The 23,364-nt window shown below is 47.3% G+C and overlaps 2 protein-coding genes and 1 long non-coding RNA gene across 8 annotated transcripts in view; 2 read left to right on the plus strand and 1 right to left on the minus strand.

Moving 5' to 3' along the window:
- RNFT2 (ring finger protein, transmembrane 2) overlaps positions 1–10,352 on the minus strand; it is a 90,154-nt gene extending 79,802 nt beyond the window's left edge. For both annotated transcript variants that reach the window (XM_058691167.1, XM_058691166.1), the window contains exons 1-5: positions 10,232–10,352; positions 8,402–8,576; positions 7,803–7,861; positions 2,381–2,859; positions 1,910–1,986 (exon numbers count right to left, since the gene is read on the minus strand). In XM_058691167.1, coding sequence (XP_058547150.1) covers positions 1,910–1,986; positions 2,381–2,859; positions 7,803–7,861; positions 8,402–8,425 — 639 coding nt within the window. In that variant the 5' untranslated portion in view covers positions 8,426–8,576; positions 10,232–10,352. The remainder of the gene's footprint in view (positions 1–1,909; positions 1,987–2,380; positions 2,860–7,802; positions 7,862–8,401; positions 8,577–10,231) is intronic.
- Positions 10,353–10,535: 183 nt separating this feature from the next.
- The window catches only part of SPRING1 (SREBF pathway regulator in golgi 1), a 33,249-nt gene continuing 20,420 nt past the window's right edge, over positions 10,536–23,364 (plus strand). For 3 of the 5 annotated variants that reach the window (XM_058691172.1, XM_058691171.1, XM_058691169.1), the window contains exons 1-3: positions 10,536–10,755; positions 19,176–19,332; positions 23,100–23,251. In XM_058691172.1, coding sequence (XP_058547155.1) covers positions 10,642–10,755; positions 19,176–19,332; positions 23,100–23,251 — 423 coding nt within the window. In that variant the 5' untranslated portion in view covers positions 10,536–10,641. Of the gene's footprint in view, positions 10,820–19,175; positions 19,333–23,099; positions 23,252–23,364 lie in introns of all 5 variants that reach the window. The other 2 variants (XM_058691170.1, XM_058691173.1) reach the window with 2 other exon arrangements.
- On the plus strand, positions 10,827–17,492 carry LOC131489280 (uncharacterized). Its single transcript, XR_009250457.1, has 4 exons — positions 10,827–11,304; positions 12,032–12,130; positions 12,252–12,302; positions 12,885–17,492. It is a non-coding gene; the product is annotated as an uncharacterized LOC131489280 (long non-coding RNA).

The following is a 23,364-nucleotide window of genomic DNA, read 5'->3' on the forward strand; positions in this document are numbered from 1 at the left end:
GGAATCAGATGAGGTCATAACTCTCTCAGTGTAACCTTCCCTGCGGTTTTGGTAAATGCTCCACTGTCTCCAGACACAGATCAGTGCTCCGTGCACGGTTACAAAGCACATTTCCATAGAGTAGACAAAATAAATGCATCTGCATCCACCCATTATTCCAGGCGTGGTCAAGGTTAATGACCCTAGAAACCACCTCCAACCAACCCACGGCTCTTATCAATGTGAATAATCTACTCAGCAGCCCTTCTTACTCCAATAAATAATGGATTCCAGCCTAATCCTCCTGTAAATCCAAACCAAAGGAGGAATACAAAGAGAGAATTAGCAATGCCCTGGGAAGCCAAAGTCTGAAGGACAAAGGGGAGAGTTCTCTAGCAGTAAGTTGATATTTCTAAACTTACTGAGGGTCATGCAGAATCTGTTTTGCAGAAAATATGTACAGATGGGCAAAACATCACCTGTGTCTTCATAGGGCTCAAGGATCCCTGCCTGGAATGCCTATCGATGGATACAGGCACTCTTTTGCCCCCTAAAATGTAAGCCAAGGCACCACTTGGATGTTACTGCATTAACAGAGACAGCCACTCCTAAAAGTGCCCCACTGTGGCGTTGATCAACCTGCTGTTCTAACAGCAGCAGAAAGGGGTGTGCATGAGGAAGAGGAGACCAAGGGTGATGAGGAAGCTATGGCCCCATGCCCAACCCTGGGCCTCAACATGCTCATGTGTCAAATGGAGACCGAGCTGCCCTCATAGAGGTCCAGATGCTTCTGAGAAAGACCCAGAGAAGGGTCAGGGAGGATGGTGGCTGTTCTGGGATCACCTGCACCGCAGAAGGGGCATGCTGGTTACAAGCAGCTCAGTTAAACGTTGCCTCTACGGAAGGCCCTGTGCTAAATGCCTAGGCACTATCTCATTTGAATGGTTCATCTTCTAGGGCGGCACCTGGGATTGAGATCACCAAGGTAACCTATCCAAGGGCCTGTGTGCAGGTGGCTGGAGAAGCTGGGATATCAGCCTGGGGTGAGCACAGCCTGTGGGCCCAAGGCCCCGGTTCAGCCTGACGCCACCACTTTCACGGACCGTGTGACCTCGTACGCCAGGCACGTAGTGTCCCTGAGCCATCGTTTCCTCACTGGGAAAATGAGGTAAGAACGATTCTGCCTCCCTCCTGGGCTGCCAGGACAAATCTGCAAGATGAGCTGTGCCGTCTGCCCAGCTCTGCGCTGGGCGTGGTTAGCGCCAAGCGGATATTAGATGGCAATTCTGGATGATGCTGGTGTGAAGCTGGAACGCCGGCGGGACGGCCTTAACCGTGACAGAAGCCAGGCAGATGAGGGTGCCGTGGGCAGGCGTGGGGGTGAGACGCTGCTGTCGGAAAGGTTGGGAGAAAGACGGCAGGCGATGTGTCCGGGGGGGACAGGCGGAAGAACAGCCTTTCACGGGCCTCCCGTAGGTGTCCCCGTCCTCGTCCCTGTAACCTGTGGATATGTCCGCTTACATGGCAAAGGGCATTTAGGTTGGTAACCAGCTAGCCCCGAGACGGGGAGAGACTCCAGGACTGTCCAGCTGGGGCTGATGTAATCACAAGAGTCCCTAAGAGTGGAAGAGGAGACGGAGAAGGGACTAGGGGCAGGTGGGCACAGAGGTGGAACATTGGTTGCTGGCTCAAAGGAGGAAGAAAGGGGCCTTGAGCCACCCCTAGCACCTGGGAAAGGCAAGGCAAGGGGATCACCTCTGAACCCTCTGGAAAGAACAGTTGTGTTGACACGTGACCCTCACCTGGAGAGACCCACTTCAGACTTGCGATCCACAGAACTATAAGGGGGTAAATCTGTATCGTTTTAAGCCGCTGGGTTTGTAGTCACGCGTTACAGCGACCTCGGAGACTAACTCGCCAGGTGACTCACCTTCAGAGAGACCTGTTCTCGCAGCGTGGAGTTGGCATAGGCAAAGGTGCTGGCCATCCCGATGCACACGGCAATGCCTGCGGGACAGAGGAGGGTCTGACACCACCCACTTAGACGCATCGGGCCTGGCCCTAGCTTACTGGGGACCGTGAGCAACATTAAAAGGTCACTACCCTCTATTGCTTCACACCCACCAAGCAGCGAATTTTCTGCTGGACACATGCCAAGCTCCCCAGCACAGAGGAAGAAACAGGCTCAGAGAAGGTGACTGACTTGTCCCAGGTTGACAGAGCTGGTCAACCAGGACTGGAACCCAGGACTCACTCAGAATCCCATAATCCTAAGCACCGTAAGCACCGTGCACCATGGAGACCTCTGCTGCCTTGCCCTGGCACTTGGGGTGAACCCCTCCTGCCCCCGACCCGGCAGGTGAAGCCCCCGGTTGACACACCCGGGACCCGCTGGACTCACCGAGCTTGTGCTGGAAGCACACTTTGGCCAGGAGGATCAGGATGAAGGGCAGGCCTTTCTGGAGCCAGCAGACCACGGCCTTCAGCTCGGACAGGGCAGGGGCGGGCGTCCCTGGCTGCTCGTCGCCCCCCTCGTCGGAGTGAGCGCGGTGGTCCCCACCCACGTGCTGCAGCAGCGAGCTCCCGCGGTGGCCGCCATGGTGGAAGTGATGGAGGGGCTGGCGGTGATGGTAGGTGCCCCCCTCGCCCCGGCCCCCGCCCTCCTCCCTGGACGCTGGCATCTGGATGAAGATGTCCCCGCCTCCGGCCGATGCCCCCAGCACCAGGCTGGATGGGAATGGGGCGGTGGGGAGGCTGCTGGCAGGGAGGCCGGGGAGGCCGGAGAAGAGTGCAGGTGGGGAGGCCGCCTCTGCCTTCAGACTCTCAAAGACGCCGCCTTCATCCACGCTCGCCTCGGAGCTGAGCGCTTGGCTGCGACTTCTGGGCCAGGAGGGAAGAGAGAGCCCCACCAAGTCAGAGAGATAAGCACCCCAGTGGAGGATGGGTGGGGGGTACAAATAACAGTACCAATATTGTTATAGGCTGAATCGTGTCCTGTGTTGAAGCCCTAACCTCCGGGACCTCAGAAAGTGGCTGTATTTGAAGACATGGTCTTTGTAGGGGTGATTAAGTTAAAATGATGTCATTAGGGTGGGTCCTGATCCAATAGGACTAGAGTCTTTATCATTATTTTTTTTAATGTTTATTTATTTTTGAAGGAGAGAGAGAGAGAGACAAAGCATGAGCAGGAAGGGGTAGAGAGAGAGGGAGACACAGAATCCGAAGCAGGATCCAGGCTCTGAGCTGTCAGCACAGAGCCTGACGCGGGGCTCGAACTCATGAGCTGTGAGATCATGACCTGACCAAAGTTGGACACCCAACCGACTGAGCCAAACAGGCGCCCCATGACTACTGTCTTTACATGAGGAGATTAGGACACAGACACACAGGGAAGACCCCGTGAGGACAAAGGGAGGAAGAGGCCATCCACAAGCCAAAGACAGAGTTTCAGAAGAAACTGACCCTGTCCACACCTTGATCTTGGACTTCTAGCTTCCAGAACTGTGAGACAATAAATTGCAAATTTTTTTTAAGTTTATTTATTTATTTATTTATTTTCAGACAGAGAGAGAGAGAGAGAGAGAGAGAGAGAGGGGAGAGAGAGAGGAGAGAGAGAGAGAATGAGAATGAGAATGAGAGGGATAGGGGCAGAGAGAGAGAGGGGAAACAGAGAATCCCAAGCCCCAACTTGGGGCTTGAACTCACAGACCTGTGAGATCATGACCTGCGCTGAAATCAAGAGTCTGATGCTCAAATGACTGAGCCACTCAGGCACCCAAGTGAATCCCTAATGTTTAAGCCACCCAGCATGTGGTACCTTGTCACAGAAGCCGTGTAAAACTAACACAAATAATAATAGCAATAGGGGCATAACATTTATTGAAAATGTACTGTGTGCCACTTTTCTAAGGGCTCCTCATTGATTATATCATTAAACCTTCCAACCAACCCCATGAATTAGGTACTAATAATACCCCCATCTGACAGATCAAGAAACCAAGGCACAGAGAAAGTTACATGTCCTGAGCCACATAGTTGGCAAGAGACAGAACAAGAGAGATTCAACTAGCTAACTCCAGAGCCTGCTTTGTCAACCTCTATACTTTACAGAAAAGCTAGCACAGAATCTATGATCCCAGAATCCAGATTCCAGAATCTATGAACCTCAGGAACTCAGAGACCCCTGGCTCTATAATCTTCAATGACTCCCAGTTTCCAAGAGGGCCCAGCCTCTTGGTCACTGGCTGGTATTTGGAGAGCAACACACAGTATTTGAAGTAAAGTAAAGAAGAATCAAGAGAGAAGCCCGCGTTCAAACTCCAGCTCCACCCTTCCTAAAGATCTTTTTTTTTTTTTTTTAACGTTTGTTTATTTTTGAGAAAGAGAGAGTGAGCGAGGGAGGGGCAGAGGGAGAGGGAGACAGAAGATCCTAAGCAGGCTCTGTGCTGAGAGCAGAGAGCCCAACATGGGGCTGGAAGTCACAAACCGTGAGATCATGACCTGAGCTGAAGTTGGACGCTTAACCGACTGAGCCACCCAGGTGCCCCTCACCCTTCCTAGAGGTCTTACTAACCCTGCACTGTTTTCTCACCTGAAAAATGGCATAAACATCATCCATCCATACAACTCCTGTGGGATCAAATTTAGAACATCCTTTTCAATGTACCTAGCACATAGTAGGTGCTCAATACATGGGGATGATTACCTCTAATCCCTAGGGAAAGACCCCCAGGGCCAACTGCCCTCTCTAGTTCCAAACAAAGCTTGCTGTATTGGAATCCAGCAAAGGATTCTGTGGTTTTTTCAAAGTCATCACTGGAGGAGCAGAGAGCCCAGAATAATTACCCCATAAGAATGGAGAGACCCCCAAACTGGGTATACTTTCCATGATCACAAGGACCTGGAGTTCTGGATGTCTTGTGTCTTGGGCTTGTCTTTTTTTCAAATGGGACCATTTGAAATTCAGTCTACACCACAGATATAAGTGGAGCTGATTTGCTACATGTGCATGTGTCGGGGGGAGGAGTGAAGAGCCTCCTTCCCCTTCCCTCCCTTCTCTCACCCTGCAGTAGGGCCCCCAAGGCACCTCCCAGACCCCTATGGTACTTAAAATACACCATGACCTTCCTGAATGTGAGAGCTGAGTCTCATTCATTCTCTGGACCCCACAACCCAGGGCACACAGTAGGCACCTAATCAATGTGTGCAAGCTATCATCCAGGCACATCACACTAGACTCTGTATAATCTACTGTCCACTCAAGAGACCAGGATGCTTTTTAAAAAACACATAGATGATTATTTCCCACTAAAAGAGCTTCCCATTCTAAACTTCCTGCAGGCACAGATAAACACCCTCTTCGGACAGGGGCTAATGTCATTCCTCTTTTACGGATAAAGAAACAGACTCAGAGCTTCCGAAAAATACAGGTGCCTGAGACCCTGTGTTAACCAACTGAATCAAAACCTTTGGAGGTGGGCCCTGACATCACTAGTCCCTGACAGCCCTCCAGGTGATTCTAATGGTCACTCAGCACTGGGAATAGCACTTTAGACAGGGCCCTGCTCTAAGAGGTCAAACGTCATGATTGTTTGTTCCTACTGTCTCTCTCCTGCCCAGCACAAATGCACCTGGCACACAGAGCACGCTCAAAAAATACTGTTTGAAGTAATGACCGAATGAACATACTAAAGGCTCTGAGAAGGCCTGCAAATGCATTAAAATTTTTGATTTTGTTGAAACTTCGTGTTTCCCAACCTTATTTGACCATCGAATTCTTTAAACTATTCACATCTTATAGGACACTTGTGAAACCCAGCAGGGGAAATGCTGACCTGGAGAAATCTCAGGGTTGGCGTCTCTGGCTCCACAAACTTGACCTGGGGTGAAAGTTATAAACCCACCCTACGGCCCATCCCTGCTGGCTCCAAAACCCAGGAGATGTATGGTCTTACTACCTGGGCTCGGGATAACATTAAAGTAATATTAATAACAACAACAACAACAGACACCATGGCTATGACCCTCAAGGGGCCGTGAGCTTTTTCTGCACTTCAAGAAACTGAGCTCAGAAAGCAGGAGTTCTGGCAGGTGCCCATGCTGACCCACATAGGGGCCAAGCTTTCTCCCCCATCGGGCCATGGAAAGCCTTCCTGGCCCCCTGTGAGCTCACCAGCCTGGAGTTCACTGGGCTCAGGGGGCCTGCAGTACAATCAGGGAAGACTCAACCCACCAAGGAGCTTTTTATAGCTGGCCTCCATTCCCTGGGCCTCTCCCTGGTATCCAGCCGAGATTTCAGCCTAAATGGGAAAGAATATTCCTTGGAGGGCAGAGGCTTCCAACTTAACCACTTAGGGGCCAGAATGTGAGGCGGCCCAGGAGAAGTAGGTCCACCCAGATAGGAGGCAGACGTAATGCGGTGACTGAAAGCATAGACTATGGCGGGCAATGGACTAGGGCCTGAATCTCAGCCTGCTGCTTCCTGGCTGTGTGACTTCTGGTAATTTACTTCCCTTCTCTGAGCCTCAGTTTCTTATCTGTAAGAACAGTGATAAAAATAGTCCTGACCTCGTCAGGCTAATGTGAGGGTGGCACAGGGTAGGCACACAACACACCGTGGCCGTTGTTTTTCTGCTGCGGTCTCTGCCCCCAAAGACCTCATGGTTCACTTGACAGCAGATGGCAATTGTGTCTTCAGAGGCTAGGGCAGCTCCAAGAGGCACGCTTATTACGCGCTGGATACCGTGTTCCTGCATTTTCATGCTCATTCACTCATTCAGAAACAACCCTGAGTTTTATTATCCAGACTTTGTGGATGGGGAAACTGAGGCTCGGGGGTGAAGCTGCTTGCCAAAGGCACTGTAGGTGCAAAATGGCTAAGCTGGGGTTTTGGCTAAGGGTCATCTGACTTCAGGTCACTGCTCTTCCTGGCAGAACAGGCAGGCTTGATACAAAACTCAGTCTTAATGGGACCAGTTAATACTCTTTGGGATTCTGTAGTCAACCTTGGGGTTGTGGGGGACCCAGAATCGGAGGCGAAGGAGGAAAAGTTCAGTTGCCGGCTCCTCGGACATATGTGCCAGCACAGGGGGAGAACATCACAATCTAAGAACAGGTCCCCATGGTGTGTACTCTCTTGGATTTCACCAGACAGTAATTCTAGCTCGTGAGGGTTTTAACCGTGTTTTCTTAGATTTTCTTGGTCTATGTGGCCTCTGTTAGAGGGCCAAAGTAACAGCCAAAGTTGTTTGTATCCCCAACCGCTTCCTTATTGCGTCTGGCACACCCAGCCAATATTTCCCCTGCTCTGAATCCCCAGGGCCAGGTACCAGAAAACTAGAGAACACCACTATAGCCCAGAGCCTGGTGACATTATTCAAGCTACGCAATCCTAAGCCGTTTCCCCCTGATGCACAATAAAAGCTACGGCCTCTGTTTACTCTTTGCTTCTTTCTGCCTCCTGACTGGTGCTCCCCACGTGGCCCTGCCTGCTAAGGCGTGTCCCTCTCTCCCAGGAAATGTAAGCAACAGAAATCTTCTTCCACCTCTAGAAGTTAAAACCTATGGGAACAATCTTGGATGCAGTGAGTCAAGTGAATCACCTGTCACACAGGCTTAGGGAATGACCATCAAAGCAAGAGCAAGCTGCGATGCATTGAGAAACATATGCCATCACTGGGCAAAGCAGTCTCCCACCAGATCTCCTTTGCTCATCTAACAAATAACCCGAGAGGCAGGTGTCACTCAATCCAGATTTGGAGTTGCCCCTGACGACCCGAGCCCGGAGCCTCCGGGTGGAATGGACCCGGGGGAGGTCTACCTACCTTTCAGGTGGACCGTTATCCGTGTTGCTGCTGTGGCGTCTCTGCATTTTCCTTAAGACCTGAAAGTCAACACATGGAATGAGCTAGCGTCTCTCAACATTCCCATTGCCGGTCAGATTGCTGAGGCAGGTGTAAACAAATATGACTCCTATCTCACATCCCCAGGCCTCTCTCACATTCTGCAAACCCTGTTTGCATCTGTTATGTCATTCAACCCTCCATTCAACATTCGATCCCAGTGAGGAAAGTGTTATCACCCCATTTTGCAGATGAGGATGTTGAGACCCAGGGGTGGAGGGAGTCTTCACGTGAGAGGAAGCAGTGGACCGGGCAGCAAAGAGGTGTCGGATGACAGGAGGTAAGCAGCGGACTGGCAGTACAAGACATGGCTTCTGGACCGATGCTGCTCCTAACTTGCTGTGTGACCTTGGGCAAATCAGCAACCTCTCTGTGGCCTCAGATTCCCCATCTGAGGATGGGGAATGGGGGGTGGGGGGGTGGGGAGCGGGTGTGGAGTTGCCGAAACCCAAAGCTTCCTTCCAGTCCTCCCGTTTAATAAAGTGGTAATAAGGATGTGAATTCTCCCGGAGACATGTCACCTGGTTCACGGTGAGGAGCCACATGGACTTCAGAACTCCATGTTGATGATGCTTGAGGTGGGCCTTCAGGGCTCCTGATGGGATGTGACCACTAGAGTCCAGAGAAAGCAAGCCTCTCCCTCCTCTTTCTCTGCAGAGGGATGCAAAGGTCACCAGAGCTCATCAGGTTCCAAACCTTGAACGGAACAGAACACTTCAGGGAACAGTCCATGCGATGGCTTGAGCCTGACAATGTCTTCGGGCATCACAGTAGCTCTAAGCGTATCTCTGGTTAGCCTCTCACTGATCCCTCTTTAGGACTCCTGGGAATGTTATCTCAATGTATTTTGCTCTATTGTCAAACTATGAGTCCTGATTGGGGAACACAGAAAATATGTTTTAGGCCCTCCAATGGCATCACGCTGCAACCCAAATAAAATCCAAACTCTTTATGGCCTACAAGTTCGCCCTGATGCAGCCTTACCTGTTTCCAATCTCATTTCCCTCCACTCTTCCTTCAACCGCTTTCCTCCAGCCATACTGGCCTTTTTGTTTCTCATACTTGCTGGCTTGTCCCTGCCTCAGGGCCTCTGTTCTTGCTGTTCTCTCTCCCTCCAATGCTTTTCCTTCTGTCTAGCTCCTCAGGTCACATGTCACCTTCTCCCAGAGGCCTTCTCCTCTCACCCTCCTGACCCACCATGTGCCCTGTCTCATCTTCTTCTTAGAACTTACCATTTACTTACATGTCTGCCTATTTATCATCTGTCCTCCATTAGAATGTAAATTCCACAAAAGCAGGCACCCTATGTCTGGTTCACGCCTGTACCTCAGCATCCGGAACACTGCCTAGCAGAGTTGCACTCAACAAATATTCGAATATTTATTCAACATTTATCTATGGGTCTCAGTTACTTTTTTTGTACACCCCCTTTTCCCTCCCTAGAGAAATAAAAGCCATAGACTTTCCATGAATAGGTTTAGCCTCGAAAAAAAAAATTATATATGTGTTATATATAATATATATATTATTATATATATATAATATATATTTTTTCATCAGGATCAAAGATGCTAGGTTGAGTACATCATAACTGGTTTTGCATGATTTCCTAATCATGACCACCTTCTTCAGGGGGCAGCATTGGCGTTACTAGGGCAGCTGATTAGGGAGACAATTCAGTGGCTAAGCCTCTCTTCTCTTTTGAAAACTCAGCTAAGAAGTGGGTCAGTATCACCATCTGCACGTATGAAGGAATGTTCATTATGTAAATATTTTTCAAGAACTTGCAATGTCACCTTTAAGGCCCCTCCCCAAAGACGCCCCCCCCCCCCATCACTTGCAAATCCTTGGGGGAAAAAATACAGCTCCCAAAGTTTCCATCCACGAATTTGACATAGCTTCCAAAATCGCATGTGCAAGAGTCTACTTTGAGATGCTCGCTCAATTTTGAGGGGCTTCAGGTTCTCTGTTGGAAGCAGGCCACACGTAATTATTCCTATACTGAATTCCAGAACAAAATTCTGCATGTGGGATGCATCTGAATGACTGAATGAAACGTCTCTTAACCTTCTGTTCCATTCATTGTTCTACAGCCCCATGAAGAATTACCCTGAGATTTTTCAATATATGCTTCGTTTTCAGTTGCGCCCCCGGGGCCGTTACATGCACCGAAATGCACGCGAGAGCATCTCCTGCGTTACATGCACTGGAAAGAGGCAGGTGCACTTTGGGAAAAAAGCCGCTAGCGTCTCTCATTTCTGCAACCAACGTTCAGCACAAAACGCCCTAGGACTGCAAGGGCAGGAGGCTATACGAACCATCCCCGGAGAAAAAAACCGCGTTCTTTTTACCTGCCCAGACAATTCGGCAATCACAGCGGCATCATTCACGTCCTCCCAAGCCAATCACGCGCGCGGCCCGGGTAGCACGTGACTTCCGAGTGCTTCCGGCCCCTTGTTCGGTTCTCTGTCAGGTAGCCTTGGCCAGGCGCTAAGACCGCGGCGCGGCGCGGCTACTCTTGCTGTGCGCACGCGGTTGCCCGCCCCCTTTTCGGGATTCAGCCAATAGGAGCCCGTCGCTCCTCAGGGACCAATAGCGAGGAGCCGAGCAAGGACGCCTGGCCCCTCCGAGCGGAGCGGAGGCGGGGAGTGGGGAGGGGTCACGTGGGGCGACGCGGGGTGGCTGCCGGGAGCTGGCTGCACCGAACGCCGAGGGGCCGGCGTCCGCCGCGGTTAATGTGTCCGCCGGCCGTATAGGGGCCATGCCGCCCGGGCCCCGGGCCTTCCCCGCTGTGCGCCCCGGCCGCCGCGCCCCGCGTCCGCGCCGGCATGGTGAACCTGGCGGCTATGGTGTGGCGCCGGCTCCTCCGGAAGAGGTGGGTGCTCGCCCTGGTCTTCGGGCTCTCGCTCGTCTACTTCCTCAGCAGCACCTTCAAGCAGGTCAGTGGCTGCCCGCCACCCTCCCACCTTTGCTCTCCCGGCCGCCTGGTTTCCCCCGGCTTGGGGGGAACCCCCTCTGCAGCCGCACTGCCGGTGTGTCCGAGAGTCCGGTGCGCTGGGACTGAGGATGGACGAAGGGACCTGCCCGTTTCGTTGGTGCCCGGGCGAGAAGGAGCTGCTAGGCTAGGGGTACAGGTGGGACTCGAACCCAGGTGTGTCGGCCCTTAGCTGTGGTTATTACCCTTACTGCCATCAGCGTGCCTTCTACCTGCGGGGTCCAGGGCTTAGAGGGGGCGTGCATTTCTTGTTTCATTCTCCTGGCAGTCCTGAGGGATGGGTGTCTCCAGATTGCAGCGGGGGAAACTGAGGCTCAGAGAGGCGGGGGTGGTAAGAAGCCGAACTGCGAGACCAGAGCTTGCGTGCTTCGCCTGCATTTACTTTGAGGGCTCAGCAGTTCACCCGGGAGACCCAGCAGGACCCACGAGGTAACCTTCTGTGCATAACTTGGTTGGATGGAATTTTCTTTTTACCTCCCCGTCCCGTTAGTTTTTCTTCCCACGTGAGAATTTCTGGGAGAAAAGGCAGGATGCTTTGGTGAGAAATGCGGCCAAAGCAATTGAAAGTTTGTTCGGACGTCCGCTTTGAGCGTTTGGGTTTTTAGAAGGGGTGCGCATACCTCACAGCGTAATCAGGGACGATCCGGTTTATGCTGTTGCTCTGATGTAGTTATTAATAAAAGCTCCTTTTTTGACTCCCAAGGGTCAAGTTCATAAATAAAATATATTAACGAATAGCAAATAAGTGAACTGTGTGGTCACCCTAGTTAAATGGGATTGGTGGGAGAGCTGAGTAAAGTGCAGATTAGAGAACGGTACCCCACTTAGGCAAACAGAGAGGCTGAGTGTTGTGAGCCTCTTATATTGACTGGGACGTGTTGGTGACATGCACGAACTAAGTGCTTCAGGGACTTGTGTTTTCTGCAGCCTCACAGCTATTTTCTCGTGGTCACATGTTGTTCCTTCTCTGTCTGGTGGACCACTGAGTGTGATAGTAATCTTGGACTCAGATCTCTGCCTTTCTCTCTGACCCAGTGCTTAAATACCGGTTGCATGCTCTTGATATCCCAATTTATAACTTTAGCCTAGACCTATACAGAAACCCTCAGTTCTTCTATCCACCTGCCTACTTGACATCTTCTTGAATATGTCGTAGGCGTCTCATCCTTGGCCAGAACAGAACTTTTGATTCTCTACCACCGACACTTCCTCTCCAGTCTTCCCAGGCTCAATAAGTGGCATTACTCTTCACCAGGTAGTCAGGCCACAAATACTTCCTTTTTTCCCTCGCTCCCCACATCTAAAATACTGCGTCTGCCTCCACAGTGTATCCTAATTCTGTTCCTTTCTCATGATTGTCACTGCTGTCACCCTAGGTGGGACTACCTTCGTCTCTTATCTGGACTGCTGCAGTAGCTCACCAGCAGGTATCTGCTTCCTTTCTTGTCTGGCAGTCTGTTTCTCTACCCAGCAGTGACAGGGTTGATAATCTAGGGGGTGGGAGGAAAAAAAAAAAAAAATCACAGCACTCCCCTGGGTATAATCCTCCTTTGGATTTCTGTTGCACTCAGATAAAACTCTAGACTCCATTCCAGGGTCACTGCATGGTGAGTTTTGTTTTGTTTTGTTTTTTTTGTCTTTTTTTTTTTTTTTGTCACTTCAGCACTTCAGGCCAGACTGTTGCTGTCTCAGGCCACACCAGGTGACACAATTTAAATTAAGGTTCCTTGCCCATAGATTTTGCTTTATTTTCTTTGTAGTAGGAATCACTAACTGGACATTTCTTGTTCATTTACTTGTCTGTCTTCCCTCTCTCTTCCTTCTAGAAGGTAATTTTCTTGAGAACAGGGACCTTGTCTGTGTTGCTCATAGAATCTCACCCCTGAGAATATTGCCAGGCACTTAACGGGCACTCAGATATGGGTTGAACAAACGAGTGAGTCGTGCATCTTTTTAATTGGGATGACTTTTCCTTCCTTCTCGAACTCATTTTTCATGTCTTGACTCAGATGCCCTCTGCTCTGCGATCTTCCCTACAACCCCCCCCCGCAGCCTATCGAACACGAAGAAACACTTTCACGGTCGCCTCTCTCTATCCCTGCCCATCAACTCCTGGCAACCACTAGTCAACTTTCTATCTCTACAGATTTGCTGTTCTGGACGTGTCATGTAGATGGAATCATACAACGTGTATTCTTCTATGTTTGGCTTCTTTCAGTTCGAAGCCAGTGACTTTAAGTTTTATCCATGTTGTAGTATACATTAGTACTTCATTTTTATGTGTGAATAATATTCTGTTCCAAATACAACAGAACATTATTCACAGTTTAGATATCCGTCTTATTTGGAAATATGTTTTCAGTTCTCTTAGGTATGGTCCTCGGAGTGGACTTGATGGGCCACATGGTGACTCCATCTTTAACTTTTTGAGGAACTGCCAGACTGTTTTCCAAAGTGGCTGCATCATTTGCAATTACCTTTTAAGAAACCACACTTGTCCCCCCCCCCCAAAAAAAAAAGAAACTACACCTGTCAAGTTTTGACGTAGTACTAAAGAAGATTATCTGTAATTATTTGACAACACCATTAAACTATCCCTCCCATTTCCAAAGACACATCTGCGGGAGGTAGATTTTCTTCATATGCTTCAACCCAAACAACATATTGCAACAGATTGACTGCAGAGGGTGATGTGAGAACCCAGGTGTCTTCCATTCTGCCAGACGTTAAAAGGGTTTGCAGAAACGTAAAAGCATCTTCTCACCAAATTTCTTTCTTGTTTTGAAGAAGATTTTTTTCATAGACCAAAAACAAACAAACAAACAAAAAACACCTGTTGACATGTAATAGGTTCATTGTTATTTTTAAATGAATAGATAATTTATTTAAAGTAATTTAAGAATTTATTTTTTTAATTTCCGATATGATGAATATCAATAGCCATGATCCTCATGAACCACTATATCGAGATTCTCCATGTAAAGAATATAAAGGGTTCTCGGGACCCACCTCGGAGCCCGTTCTGGCTGATGCCGTCTTACATGCACTTGAGTTTGCTTCTCTTGCTCTCTGCTCCCTGCAGTTCTGGTCGCTGGCGCTCCTGTGCGACACGAGGCGAGCGTGCTTCGTTTTGCCTGGCCTCAGGTTCGTCACTTGTGGAACGGAGACGCGGTATAGAATATATGGGGTAGGGGCGTGTGTGTTGGGATTGAATTGAGAAGAGGCCACGAAAAATTGTAAAGCTCAGTATGGTCCCAAGCTCTGCCTCAAGTGAGATCCTGAACTCGTGGAGCAAATGCAGGTGCTGTTTTGCCTAGAGAATAGCTGATTATCCTCTCTTGCTTTGAATTCCTCTTTTCTTTGGTTTTCACGTTAATTAATGCTTTGGGGGATAGTTTAAATTGTAGCGATAGAGATGGGAGCTCAGGAGAAATTAGTGACACTGGTGGGAATGCCATTGGGGGAGAGGATTGGGTGCTGAGTGACTTGGGTGTGTTTAACAAATGTTCAGTGAACCCCAGCTGTGCACTAGGTGCTGTCTGCTAGGTGATGAAGATGGAGGGCGGGGTGGTAAGGCACAAAGCAGACAAGGTCTTATTCTCCGAGAGCCTGTATTCTGCCAGGGAATAAGGGAGCAGAAATGGCAAATGACCAGAAATGTTGCAGGCTTATGATACGAAGAGAAAAACAACAAGATGTTGTGGTGGAGCAGCAAGGTGCGCCTAACCCTGTGGGGCATTTGAGCTCAGATGGAAGGGTCCTTAGAGGTCCTCTTATGTAAATAAATGTCCTCCTAATGTTCCAGTAGAGCAGTTCCTGTAAGTTTCCGGGCTGTGTGCATAACTCTTTGAAAATATGTTAAAATCTTTAGCTTTAACGTAATGAAGTGTGTAAGTTGCGGTAGACTAAGAGTGTAAGTTCGATATTTCTGAAGTGTCATACATCCTAAGAGCTGCTAATGTTTTTGTTTTGTTGTTCACTGATTATCAAGATATAAATATTTTTCAGAAGGTTTGTCAAGTACTGCCCACGGTAGAGGAGGAAAACAGTGACCTGTAATTTCATCAACCATGGGACATTTATCGCATTTGACCATTATGATAACCTCTGTAAAATAGGACAGTTATTGAAGTACTCCTTTTTAAGTCAGGCTAAGTAACATATGTTAGTAATAAAAGCATTACAGCAACTCCTTATAATTTGTGAAGAAAGTTCAGATGTTATTTTGTTTTGCTCCTTTTTTGTTCCTGCTCTTTTCTTTGTACCCTAGCGTACCCTGTGTGGACATCCATTGTGGTTAATTGCACTGATTTCTGTGCATGCTTCTTTATCGACTGCTCTGGGGACTCCTTGAGAATAGAGAGCCTGACTGCCTTTGTCTGTATATCCTTAATGCATTGTAAGGACTTGTTACCTTTGCGGAGGGAACACACACACACACACACACACACACACACACACACACAGGTGCATGCACGTGTGTATATATACAGGCCTAGAATTGAGACAACCTAGTAGGGTAGATCAGTTTGGTAGGGGCTTAAAACCATGGAAGGGATCCCTTCAGTGCCCCTCCCCCCCCACGCTTGGTGAGACTGGACCCTCAGAAAAATGAATGTGTGTTAATTCATTACATAAGTCACCATGTGTTACACTATCTCTTGTATAGCTTTTTTTTTTTTTTTTTTTTTTTGATTGTACAACTCTTACCCAGTCTTTTTGGCAAGGTCTTAAATATTCGTGTTTGAAAACAAGTTCAAGTGCTGGAAGAATTGCCTTCCTGTTTACCAGGAGTGTAGTTATGTGGAAGAGGTCCTTCTGGGATGCACTTGGCTGTGAACACTTGTTTTCTTTCGGGAAGACTAACAGGATAGTTTGAGAGTAATGTTAGGAGTAACTCTTAATCTTGTTGTGAGATCCAGTGTACTTTGACCAGCTGCTTACTAGTCTAAATGGCTATTAATTTATCTAGGGCAGCATTCGAAGCTCAGTTTTGATTGGACATAGCTTGACTATGCAGCTAACTGATAGGGTCCCAGCAGAGCAGAGGAATATAAATGTCCAGGTAGTTAAACTGTATGTAGCTAAGTAATTTGCCCCATATTCCCAAGGCTTCTGCACTTAGCCCCTCTTCTTGCACCAACCAAGGAGTATAGATGTTGTTTATATATAACCCATCCTGTTCCTGCCAGTGCCAGTTTTTGCCTATAAATGAAACAAAAGGGAGAGGCAGAATAGAAATTAAAGCCACTAAGTGTGACTGTTGTGCACTTAGTAAATTAAAGAACAAAATCCAGTACTGGTGCAGTGGTGGTAAAATTGCCAAATGCTGGTGATGTGACAAATGGTGTTTATAACTTTGGGGAAGTTCTTTGGCGCATATAGCATTAACTGGTTTTGATAATTATTACTACAAGTTATTGAAGAGAATAAACAAACTTTATTGCAATGCCACCTCTGATAACAAAGGTGTTATTCTGTAGAAGATGTGTTTACTAAATTATGGCATGGGAACGTGATAGGTTATTATATAGCCTTGAAGATGTTCTTGTCAAGATAATGTAGGTACTTGGATGGCTTACCATCCAGTTAGTATCAGGAAGAGTTGAATGCAAAGCCTCCTACTTTGTAGTGTAAACGCCAGGGTCACAGGCTAGAAGTCAATGTATAAATATTGATACAGCTTTGTTTAAGCAGTGGGGTTGTGGGCAGTTTTTGTCTTTAATGTTGGTAATCATGCTTTTTTAAAGTAAAATTTTTATTTTGGGGCAATTACAGATATAAAGAAAAGTTTCAAGGATAATACAGAGTTTGTGTAGATCCCTCAGTGTCTTCTCATATTAATGATAATTATGCTTCTATCATTTTATTTTAAAGTGAAGATATCCCAAAGATGACAAAAGGTGTTAACAATCACCTCTGTCCCTTCCACGTCTGTAGCATATCTTTCCATACTTTTATCTCAGCTCTTACAAACTTGTATGTGTATGTTATTATAATTGTTATAGTGTGTGATAATATGCATGTTCTTTTGTAACTTGCTGGTATCACTTAATAATATATTGTGGGCATCCAGTGGTCTACACACAGTGGTCTCTGTAATAAAATCAGCTGGGTGGTCTCACAATACTGATTCCTAGGTCCCATTCACAGAGATTTTTACTCAGTCTGAAGTTGGGCTCAGGAATCAGAATCTGTTTTAAAGACCCTGTATAATTTAATGTGCAAGTTCAGATTTAAGAACTTACTCTAGATAAATATGTATCATTCACATCTGAGTTGTTTGTAGTGGCCAAAGCTATGCCAGTGTTTTTCAGTCATTTCTCCGTTGGGTTTCTAGGTTTTTCCTACCATGTACACGGTGCTGTAGTAAACATCCTGGTGCATCCTTACACAGTGGTACTGTCTATAGGATAAGCTCAAAAATGTGTTTATGGGCTGCCTGGGTGGCCCAGTCAGTTGAGTGTCTGACTTCAGCTCAGGTCATGATCTCATGGTCTGTGAGTTCGAGCCCCGCGTCGGGCTCTGTGCTGACCGCTCAGAGCCTGGAGCCTGTTTCGGATTCTGTGTCTCCCTCTCTCTCTCTGACCCTCCCCCGTTCATGCTCTGTCTCTCTGTCTCTCTGTCTCAAAAATAAATAAACGTTAAAAAAAATTTTTTTTTTAAATGTGCTTGCTGTGCCAAAGGAGTGTATGTGGATGTGTATTATTTTTTTTAATTAAAAAATTTTTTTAATGTTTATTTATTTTTTGAGAGAGAGAGAGTGTGAGCAGGGGAGGGGCAGAGAGAGAGAGAGAGAGAGAGAGAGAGAGAGAGAGGGAGACACAGATTCCGAAACAGGCTCCAGGCTCTGAGCTGTCAGCATACAGCCCAACGTGGGGGTCGAACCCACAAGCTGTGAGATGATGACCTGAGCCAAAGTCAGACGCTTAACTGACTGAGCCACCCAGGCGCCCCTTTTTAAAAATTTTTTTTAATGTTTATTTTTGAGAGAGAAAGAACACATGCACAAGTTGTGGAGGGGCAGAGAGAGAGGGAGACACAGACTCCGAAGCAGGCTCCAGGCTCTAGGCTCTGAGCTGTCAGCATAGAGCCCAACGTGGGGCTGGAACTCACAAGCTGTGAGACCATGATCTGAGCTGAAGTTAGACACTTAATCGACTGAGCCACCAAGGTGCCCCTGTGGATGTGTTTATTTTAAATATTAATAGCTTTTTTCCAGATTGCTTTCCTAAAGAAATCTCAGTAACTATAAAGATCTGTTCCATTGTTTTAAAGTATATATCATTTGCCATCAAACTTTCAAGGTTAGTCCCTTTCGCTGGTGACACATGATAGATCATTAATGGTAAAAGCCACAGAATTCTATTAAAAAGGTAGAATGTTTAAAGTATATAAAAAGCCTTTGGGAGAGAGTCTTATATAATTGTTTTGTTTTCCAACAGCAGGTTAAAGGATTCAGAAGATGGCTATCTCATGCTTGTCTTGTCTTCTGGTACTCAGGTGCCTTCCCCTTAGTTTCTGTAATAGTATAGGAAAAGCAGTTTTGAAAGCTCGGCTGCAGCTTGGAGGCTAGGAGAGAAGGTGCAGGGGCTTGCCTGTAGAGCAGCAAGTCCCTTTGCACATGTAGGTAAAGGGCTGGCCGGCAAGGATGTCTTATGTAAAGAAAGGTATGTTGTAAGGGTTGCATACTCACTGTTTTTTCATAGGAGAAATTTGCGAGTTGACATGCTTCTTCTTGCCCCTAAAACCAACCTCCCAATTCAGTATCCCCTGAGTTTACCACTGAAGTACTCGTAATGGAAGTGACCTTGTGCTCCAGATGAGTCCAGGTATTGTCTGAAATGACCATTGCAAAATTTTGTGAAGTCTCCTCTTCTATTTTAAAAGTGTATTCACATTTTACCTTTTATTCCACAATGTGTTTGTTTTGATATAAAAATAAATTATTTTATCGATGGCAAATCATTTAAGGTTTAAGACTTTTTCCCTCCAAAGTTTTGCATGGAATTAACACTTTCATACATGTTTACAATGTGCATGTAATCCAGGGGCCGTTAATGTAATTATGCCAGTTTTGAAGCATAGCCTTATTTTACTACTTTTCCTACAGGTTTATTTTGCTTTTTATATTATGACTTTGGCTCAGACTTTGCTCATATGGGGGTGGGGGTGGGGGTGACGGTTCCTGTTGGGCAAGCTTTTTTATATTGTTTCTGTCTTGTTACTGTAGTTTGTATGAAAAATTGGCAGAAATGCAAGAAACGGTACTTTAACCTTTCTGTTTGTCGTCTCTGTAGGAGGAGAGGGCAGTGAGAGATCGGAATCTCCTCCAGGTTCAAGACCACGACCAGCCCATTCCGTGGAAAGTGCAGTTTCACCTGGGCAACAGCAGTCGGCCTGGCAACCAGTGCCGGAACTCCATTCAAGGGAAGCACCTCATCACGGACGAGCTAGGTAGGGCTGGCTCCCATCCTCTCTGCAGCCAGCGATGGATTCCAGTGGGAGTCCATCGCTTGGGTTTTATACAGAGCCTTGTCCCTTCCTGCTCGTTTCCAGCATTTCTCACATCTCTGTGTCTCATACCTTACTCATCATTCATAATCCCCCTCACTGTCAGAGAAGTTTGGTCCTGATAATTCTGTCTCTGAAGCATTGGACCCCGCACCAGTCCCTAGGCTGCTTCCTGCCGGTCTTGTCCTGGCCCCAGGATATTCAGATCTTGCCAGTGTTCTCTTCTCTGAATGGTGAACTCTACAGGGTAACCAGCATTCCTCCTTGGTGACCTACATACTACCCCATGGTTCTGGCACTTCGGAAATGTGCTCATTGACTAACTGGGTGATCTCACGTGAATTATAAACATATTCCAAATGTGTTACTCTTACAGTGAAAATGGCTGCCTGTCCGCCTGGGGGTTTTCTCCCACAGTTTTCTTGCCTCCTTTTAGTCTATAAGAAAGGCGATTCCTGTGCCGTTGAAGTAGTTGGATTAGACCACTGCTCGAGGGCTCACTACACGAAGGCTGGCCCGGTCTTCCCAAAGAGGGTCTCTCATGAATGTACAACCTGCATTAAGTGAGCTCTTAACTGCATGCCGGGCACTGGGCTAAAACCTCTCTTTCCATATCTCATCTGATTTTTGCAGCAGTCCTGTGAGGCGTGGGCATTGTTCTTGTTCCTTAATAGGTGAAGACACAGGCACCAAGGGGCTAAGGAACTTGCCTACAAGGGCAAGGACTCTTGTAAACCATGATCAGGATACCATGATTACATCAAAAAAGTAACACTTTTCCTTAATGTCAACTATCCACAAACAGTTTTTCAGAGTTCCCTGCTAGTTCTACAGACTTGTTTTTCTCTTTTCAGTTGGTGGTTTGGAGATCATGCGGTTGGTTTGTTTGCAAGAGCAACTTGTGCTCTTATTTCAGGGAACCTGAGCACAAGTGGGTTGTGACTCTGGCAGTACTGAAATTGACCCAGGCAACCTTGAATTAGAAAACTCCTCTGTACACACTGACCGACCAAAATGCAGATGCTCAGTCTTTAACATGACAATGGCCGTGCATTTATTGTTTCTTCAAAAAAGTTTGCGTTCCCAGCAAAATAGAAAATAAATAAATAAATAAATAAATAAAACCTTGACGAAAAGATCTCAAAGGTATCAGACCGGATGAGGTTATTTGGAACTGAAGGAAGGGATCAGAGGCAAACCACCCACCTACGGTGGGAGAGCTGGACAGTTTTGCACAAAAATGCACTGATGCTCAATGTCAGCCTCCACCTCTAAGATCACATTGAGAAGGCAAATAATACCGCAGATAGCTTCTTTTTGTGTTCTGTTTTGTTTCTTAAAATTTGGTAAAGGCAATTTACTTCCGTAAGGTGATAGAGCCAGTCAGTGGGCAGACCCCGGGCCAGGACTGAACTTAGAGTCCAGTCCTTTTTTGCTTGGAGACTGTTTTGTTCGTATGACACCCAGTGAGAAAACATGAAGTCTTAACCCCCTGGGTCTCCTAGTTAACATTAGGTTGTGAGTGACAGCCGTTTTTTGTTGTAGCTAACAAACGAATAATTTCCCTCTGATTAATTCATGGGAGACAAAGACTCTCAGATTTCTTAAAGTAAAAAGTTCCAAGAATCAATCAATAAAAATCCAGGAGCCATAGTTTTTATTGTACCTTTATGACTGTGAGAAGCAATAAACAGTACAAAGAAAACTTGGAGAATTTATGTCTTTCAGCAAGCAGGTGCCACCGCAAATATTTCCAGGGTAACGGTTATTAAATAAGACAACCTTTGTCTTATTTATGGCAAGCTTTTCCAGGGTTAGGAGTTAATTTCTCAGTCAATAGCAACACACTCTGAGGTTGTGATCTTACTGGACTCTTTGTTGGAAACAACATTTGCATGAATAGATTTACGATGCAAAAGGAGAAATCTCGATTAGCTTTATTTTACCAGCAGTCAGGAGGACCTGTGGTTTCAAGGCTAACTACGCGCAGCTGGCACTGGGGCGCAAAAGGCACGCAGTGGTGCTGACACAATACGGGAGAGAGAAAAGGGCAGAAAGAGTTTTCACAAGTGGAGTTTAGGTTACATTATATTTTACGTCTTCCTGACACAGAGGTAATAAGGTTGGAGGGTAGTTATTTGGGGCAGAATTTTGAGAAACACGCTGGCCTGTTTGACTTTTGTTTGTTTGTTTGTTTATAATCCCAGTGGGGAAAATGAGTAAGAATAGTTGGGAATCCCAGAAACATTTACTATGGCGTTCAAGGCTTCTTTCAACATGGAAGACAGAATGGCATAGTTAGAAACAGCAACACAAAGTTCCTAGTTCTCAGGTAACTGGGGTCTGGTTCTTTCCAGGCTCCAGTTTTCCAGGTGTTAGGTGCGGGTCCTCTGAGTCTCTTCCATTGTTATTTTACTGGTGCCTCCTGCTCCTGCACAGGCTGTGTTTTCCAGAGTAGTTTCAGAAAGCGACCTTGTGCTTCACCGAGTCTCATTGTCTGAGGATTAAGAAGCTGGGGCATTTGGAATGGAATGACGCTAGCGACAGCTGCTCCACACCTTGGGCACCTGTGGGCACCTGTGGGCCCGGGTGGAGACCTGGGGGCTGGTTGCACACACCTGGGAGTTTCCCAAGGGCCATGTGGTGTCCCTCGTGCACTTTTCTTACATTTTTCTGTCCCGCTCCCAGAAGGTTGTAGAGAAATGTCTGTTTAGCAGCTCTGAACAATAAATTGGTTTTTGTAAGGAGATTCTTTCCTTCAAGTTGAGGATGGGTTTGATTGGGGTGGAGGGAGTGTGTACAGATGATGGGATTTATGAGTGGAGGGAATTAGGATTTTTCTCCCTTGGGTGGTAGAGAACTTGTATTCCTTTTTTTTTTTTTTTTGTCAACATTTTTTATTTATTTTTGGGACAGAGAGAGACAGAGCATGAACGGGGGAGGGGCAGAGAGAGAGGGAGACACAGAATCGGAAACAGGCTCCAGGCTCCGAGCCATCAGCCCAGAGCCTGACGCGGGGCTCGAACTCACGGACCGCGAGATCGTGACCTGGCTGAAGTCGGACGCTTAACCGACTGCGCCACCCAGGCGCCCCGAGAACTTGTATTCCTTAACGCTGAGGGCTAGTTGAGTCCCAGGCCTATATACTTACAAACAGCCTGAATCAATTTATGAAGATTAGGTAGGACTACGTTTTAAAAAAAATCTTCCAAACTACTGAGTAAATAAATGCCAGGCATTTAAAATATATTTGTAAAGGGGGAGGGTTGGTTGGTTGGTTTTTTAATCCAGAAGGCTCCGACTTTCAGGAATGAATGCCTTGGTTTTTTTCTATTTTCTGTCTTTTTTTTTCCTTTTCTAAAAACAATGCCATTTTTCTTCGATCACAGGTGAAAGAGTAGCTTACGTTGGTTAGGTGTGACTTGATGTGGTGATTAAATCAAACACATGACAGCAGACCGAAAGGTCGCTTTAGGTGGGTTAGAATGTATAGCCTGCTTACAACGTGGGAGTCCATGCTGCCTGTAAACGCCGCATGTAGAAAGCTCTGGTCCCCTTGTGTCTGACTCCTGGCCCTTTGGTGCCCGGGACGCTCCAGATTCCATGTTCTGTCTCTGCGTTCTCTGCGCGCAGTACCCTCATTGTGGTCACCCCGGTAGCGAGGTGCGAGAACTGCCGGCTTTGTACTCAGGTGAGTCTCTGACTTCCAGGATACATTTGTGAAAGGAAGGATTTGCTGGTGAACGGCTGCTGTAACGTCAACGTCCCCGGCACGAAGCAGTACCGCTGTGACGGCTGCCTGCCCAACGGCTGCTGCAGCGCTTACGAGTACTGCGTGTCCTGCTGCCTGCAGCCCAGCAAGGTACGCGGAGCCGCTCCCCTCCACGTCCCCTCCTCTCTCTGTTTAGGGTGGGACTTCATGACGAGTACTGACGTCTCCACGTGCAGCTGTTCTGAAGGTAGAACTGGGAGGGC

This window comes from Neofelis nebulosa, chromosome 11 (assembly GCF_028018385.1).
Source record: "Neofelis nebulosa isolate mNeoNeb1 chromosome 11, mNeoNeb1.pri, whole genome shotgun sequence".
Taxonomy (NCBI): Eukaryota; Metazoa; Chordata; class Mammalia; order Carnivora; family Felidae; genus Neofelis; species Neofelis nebulosa.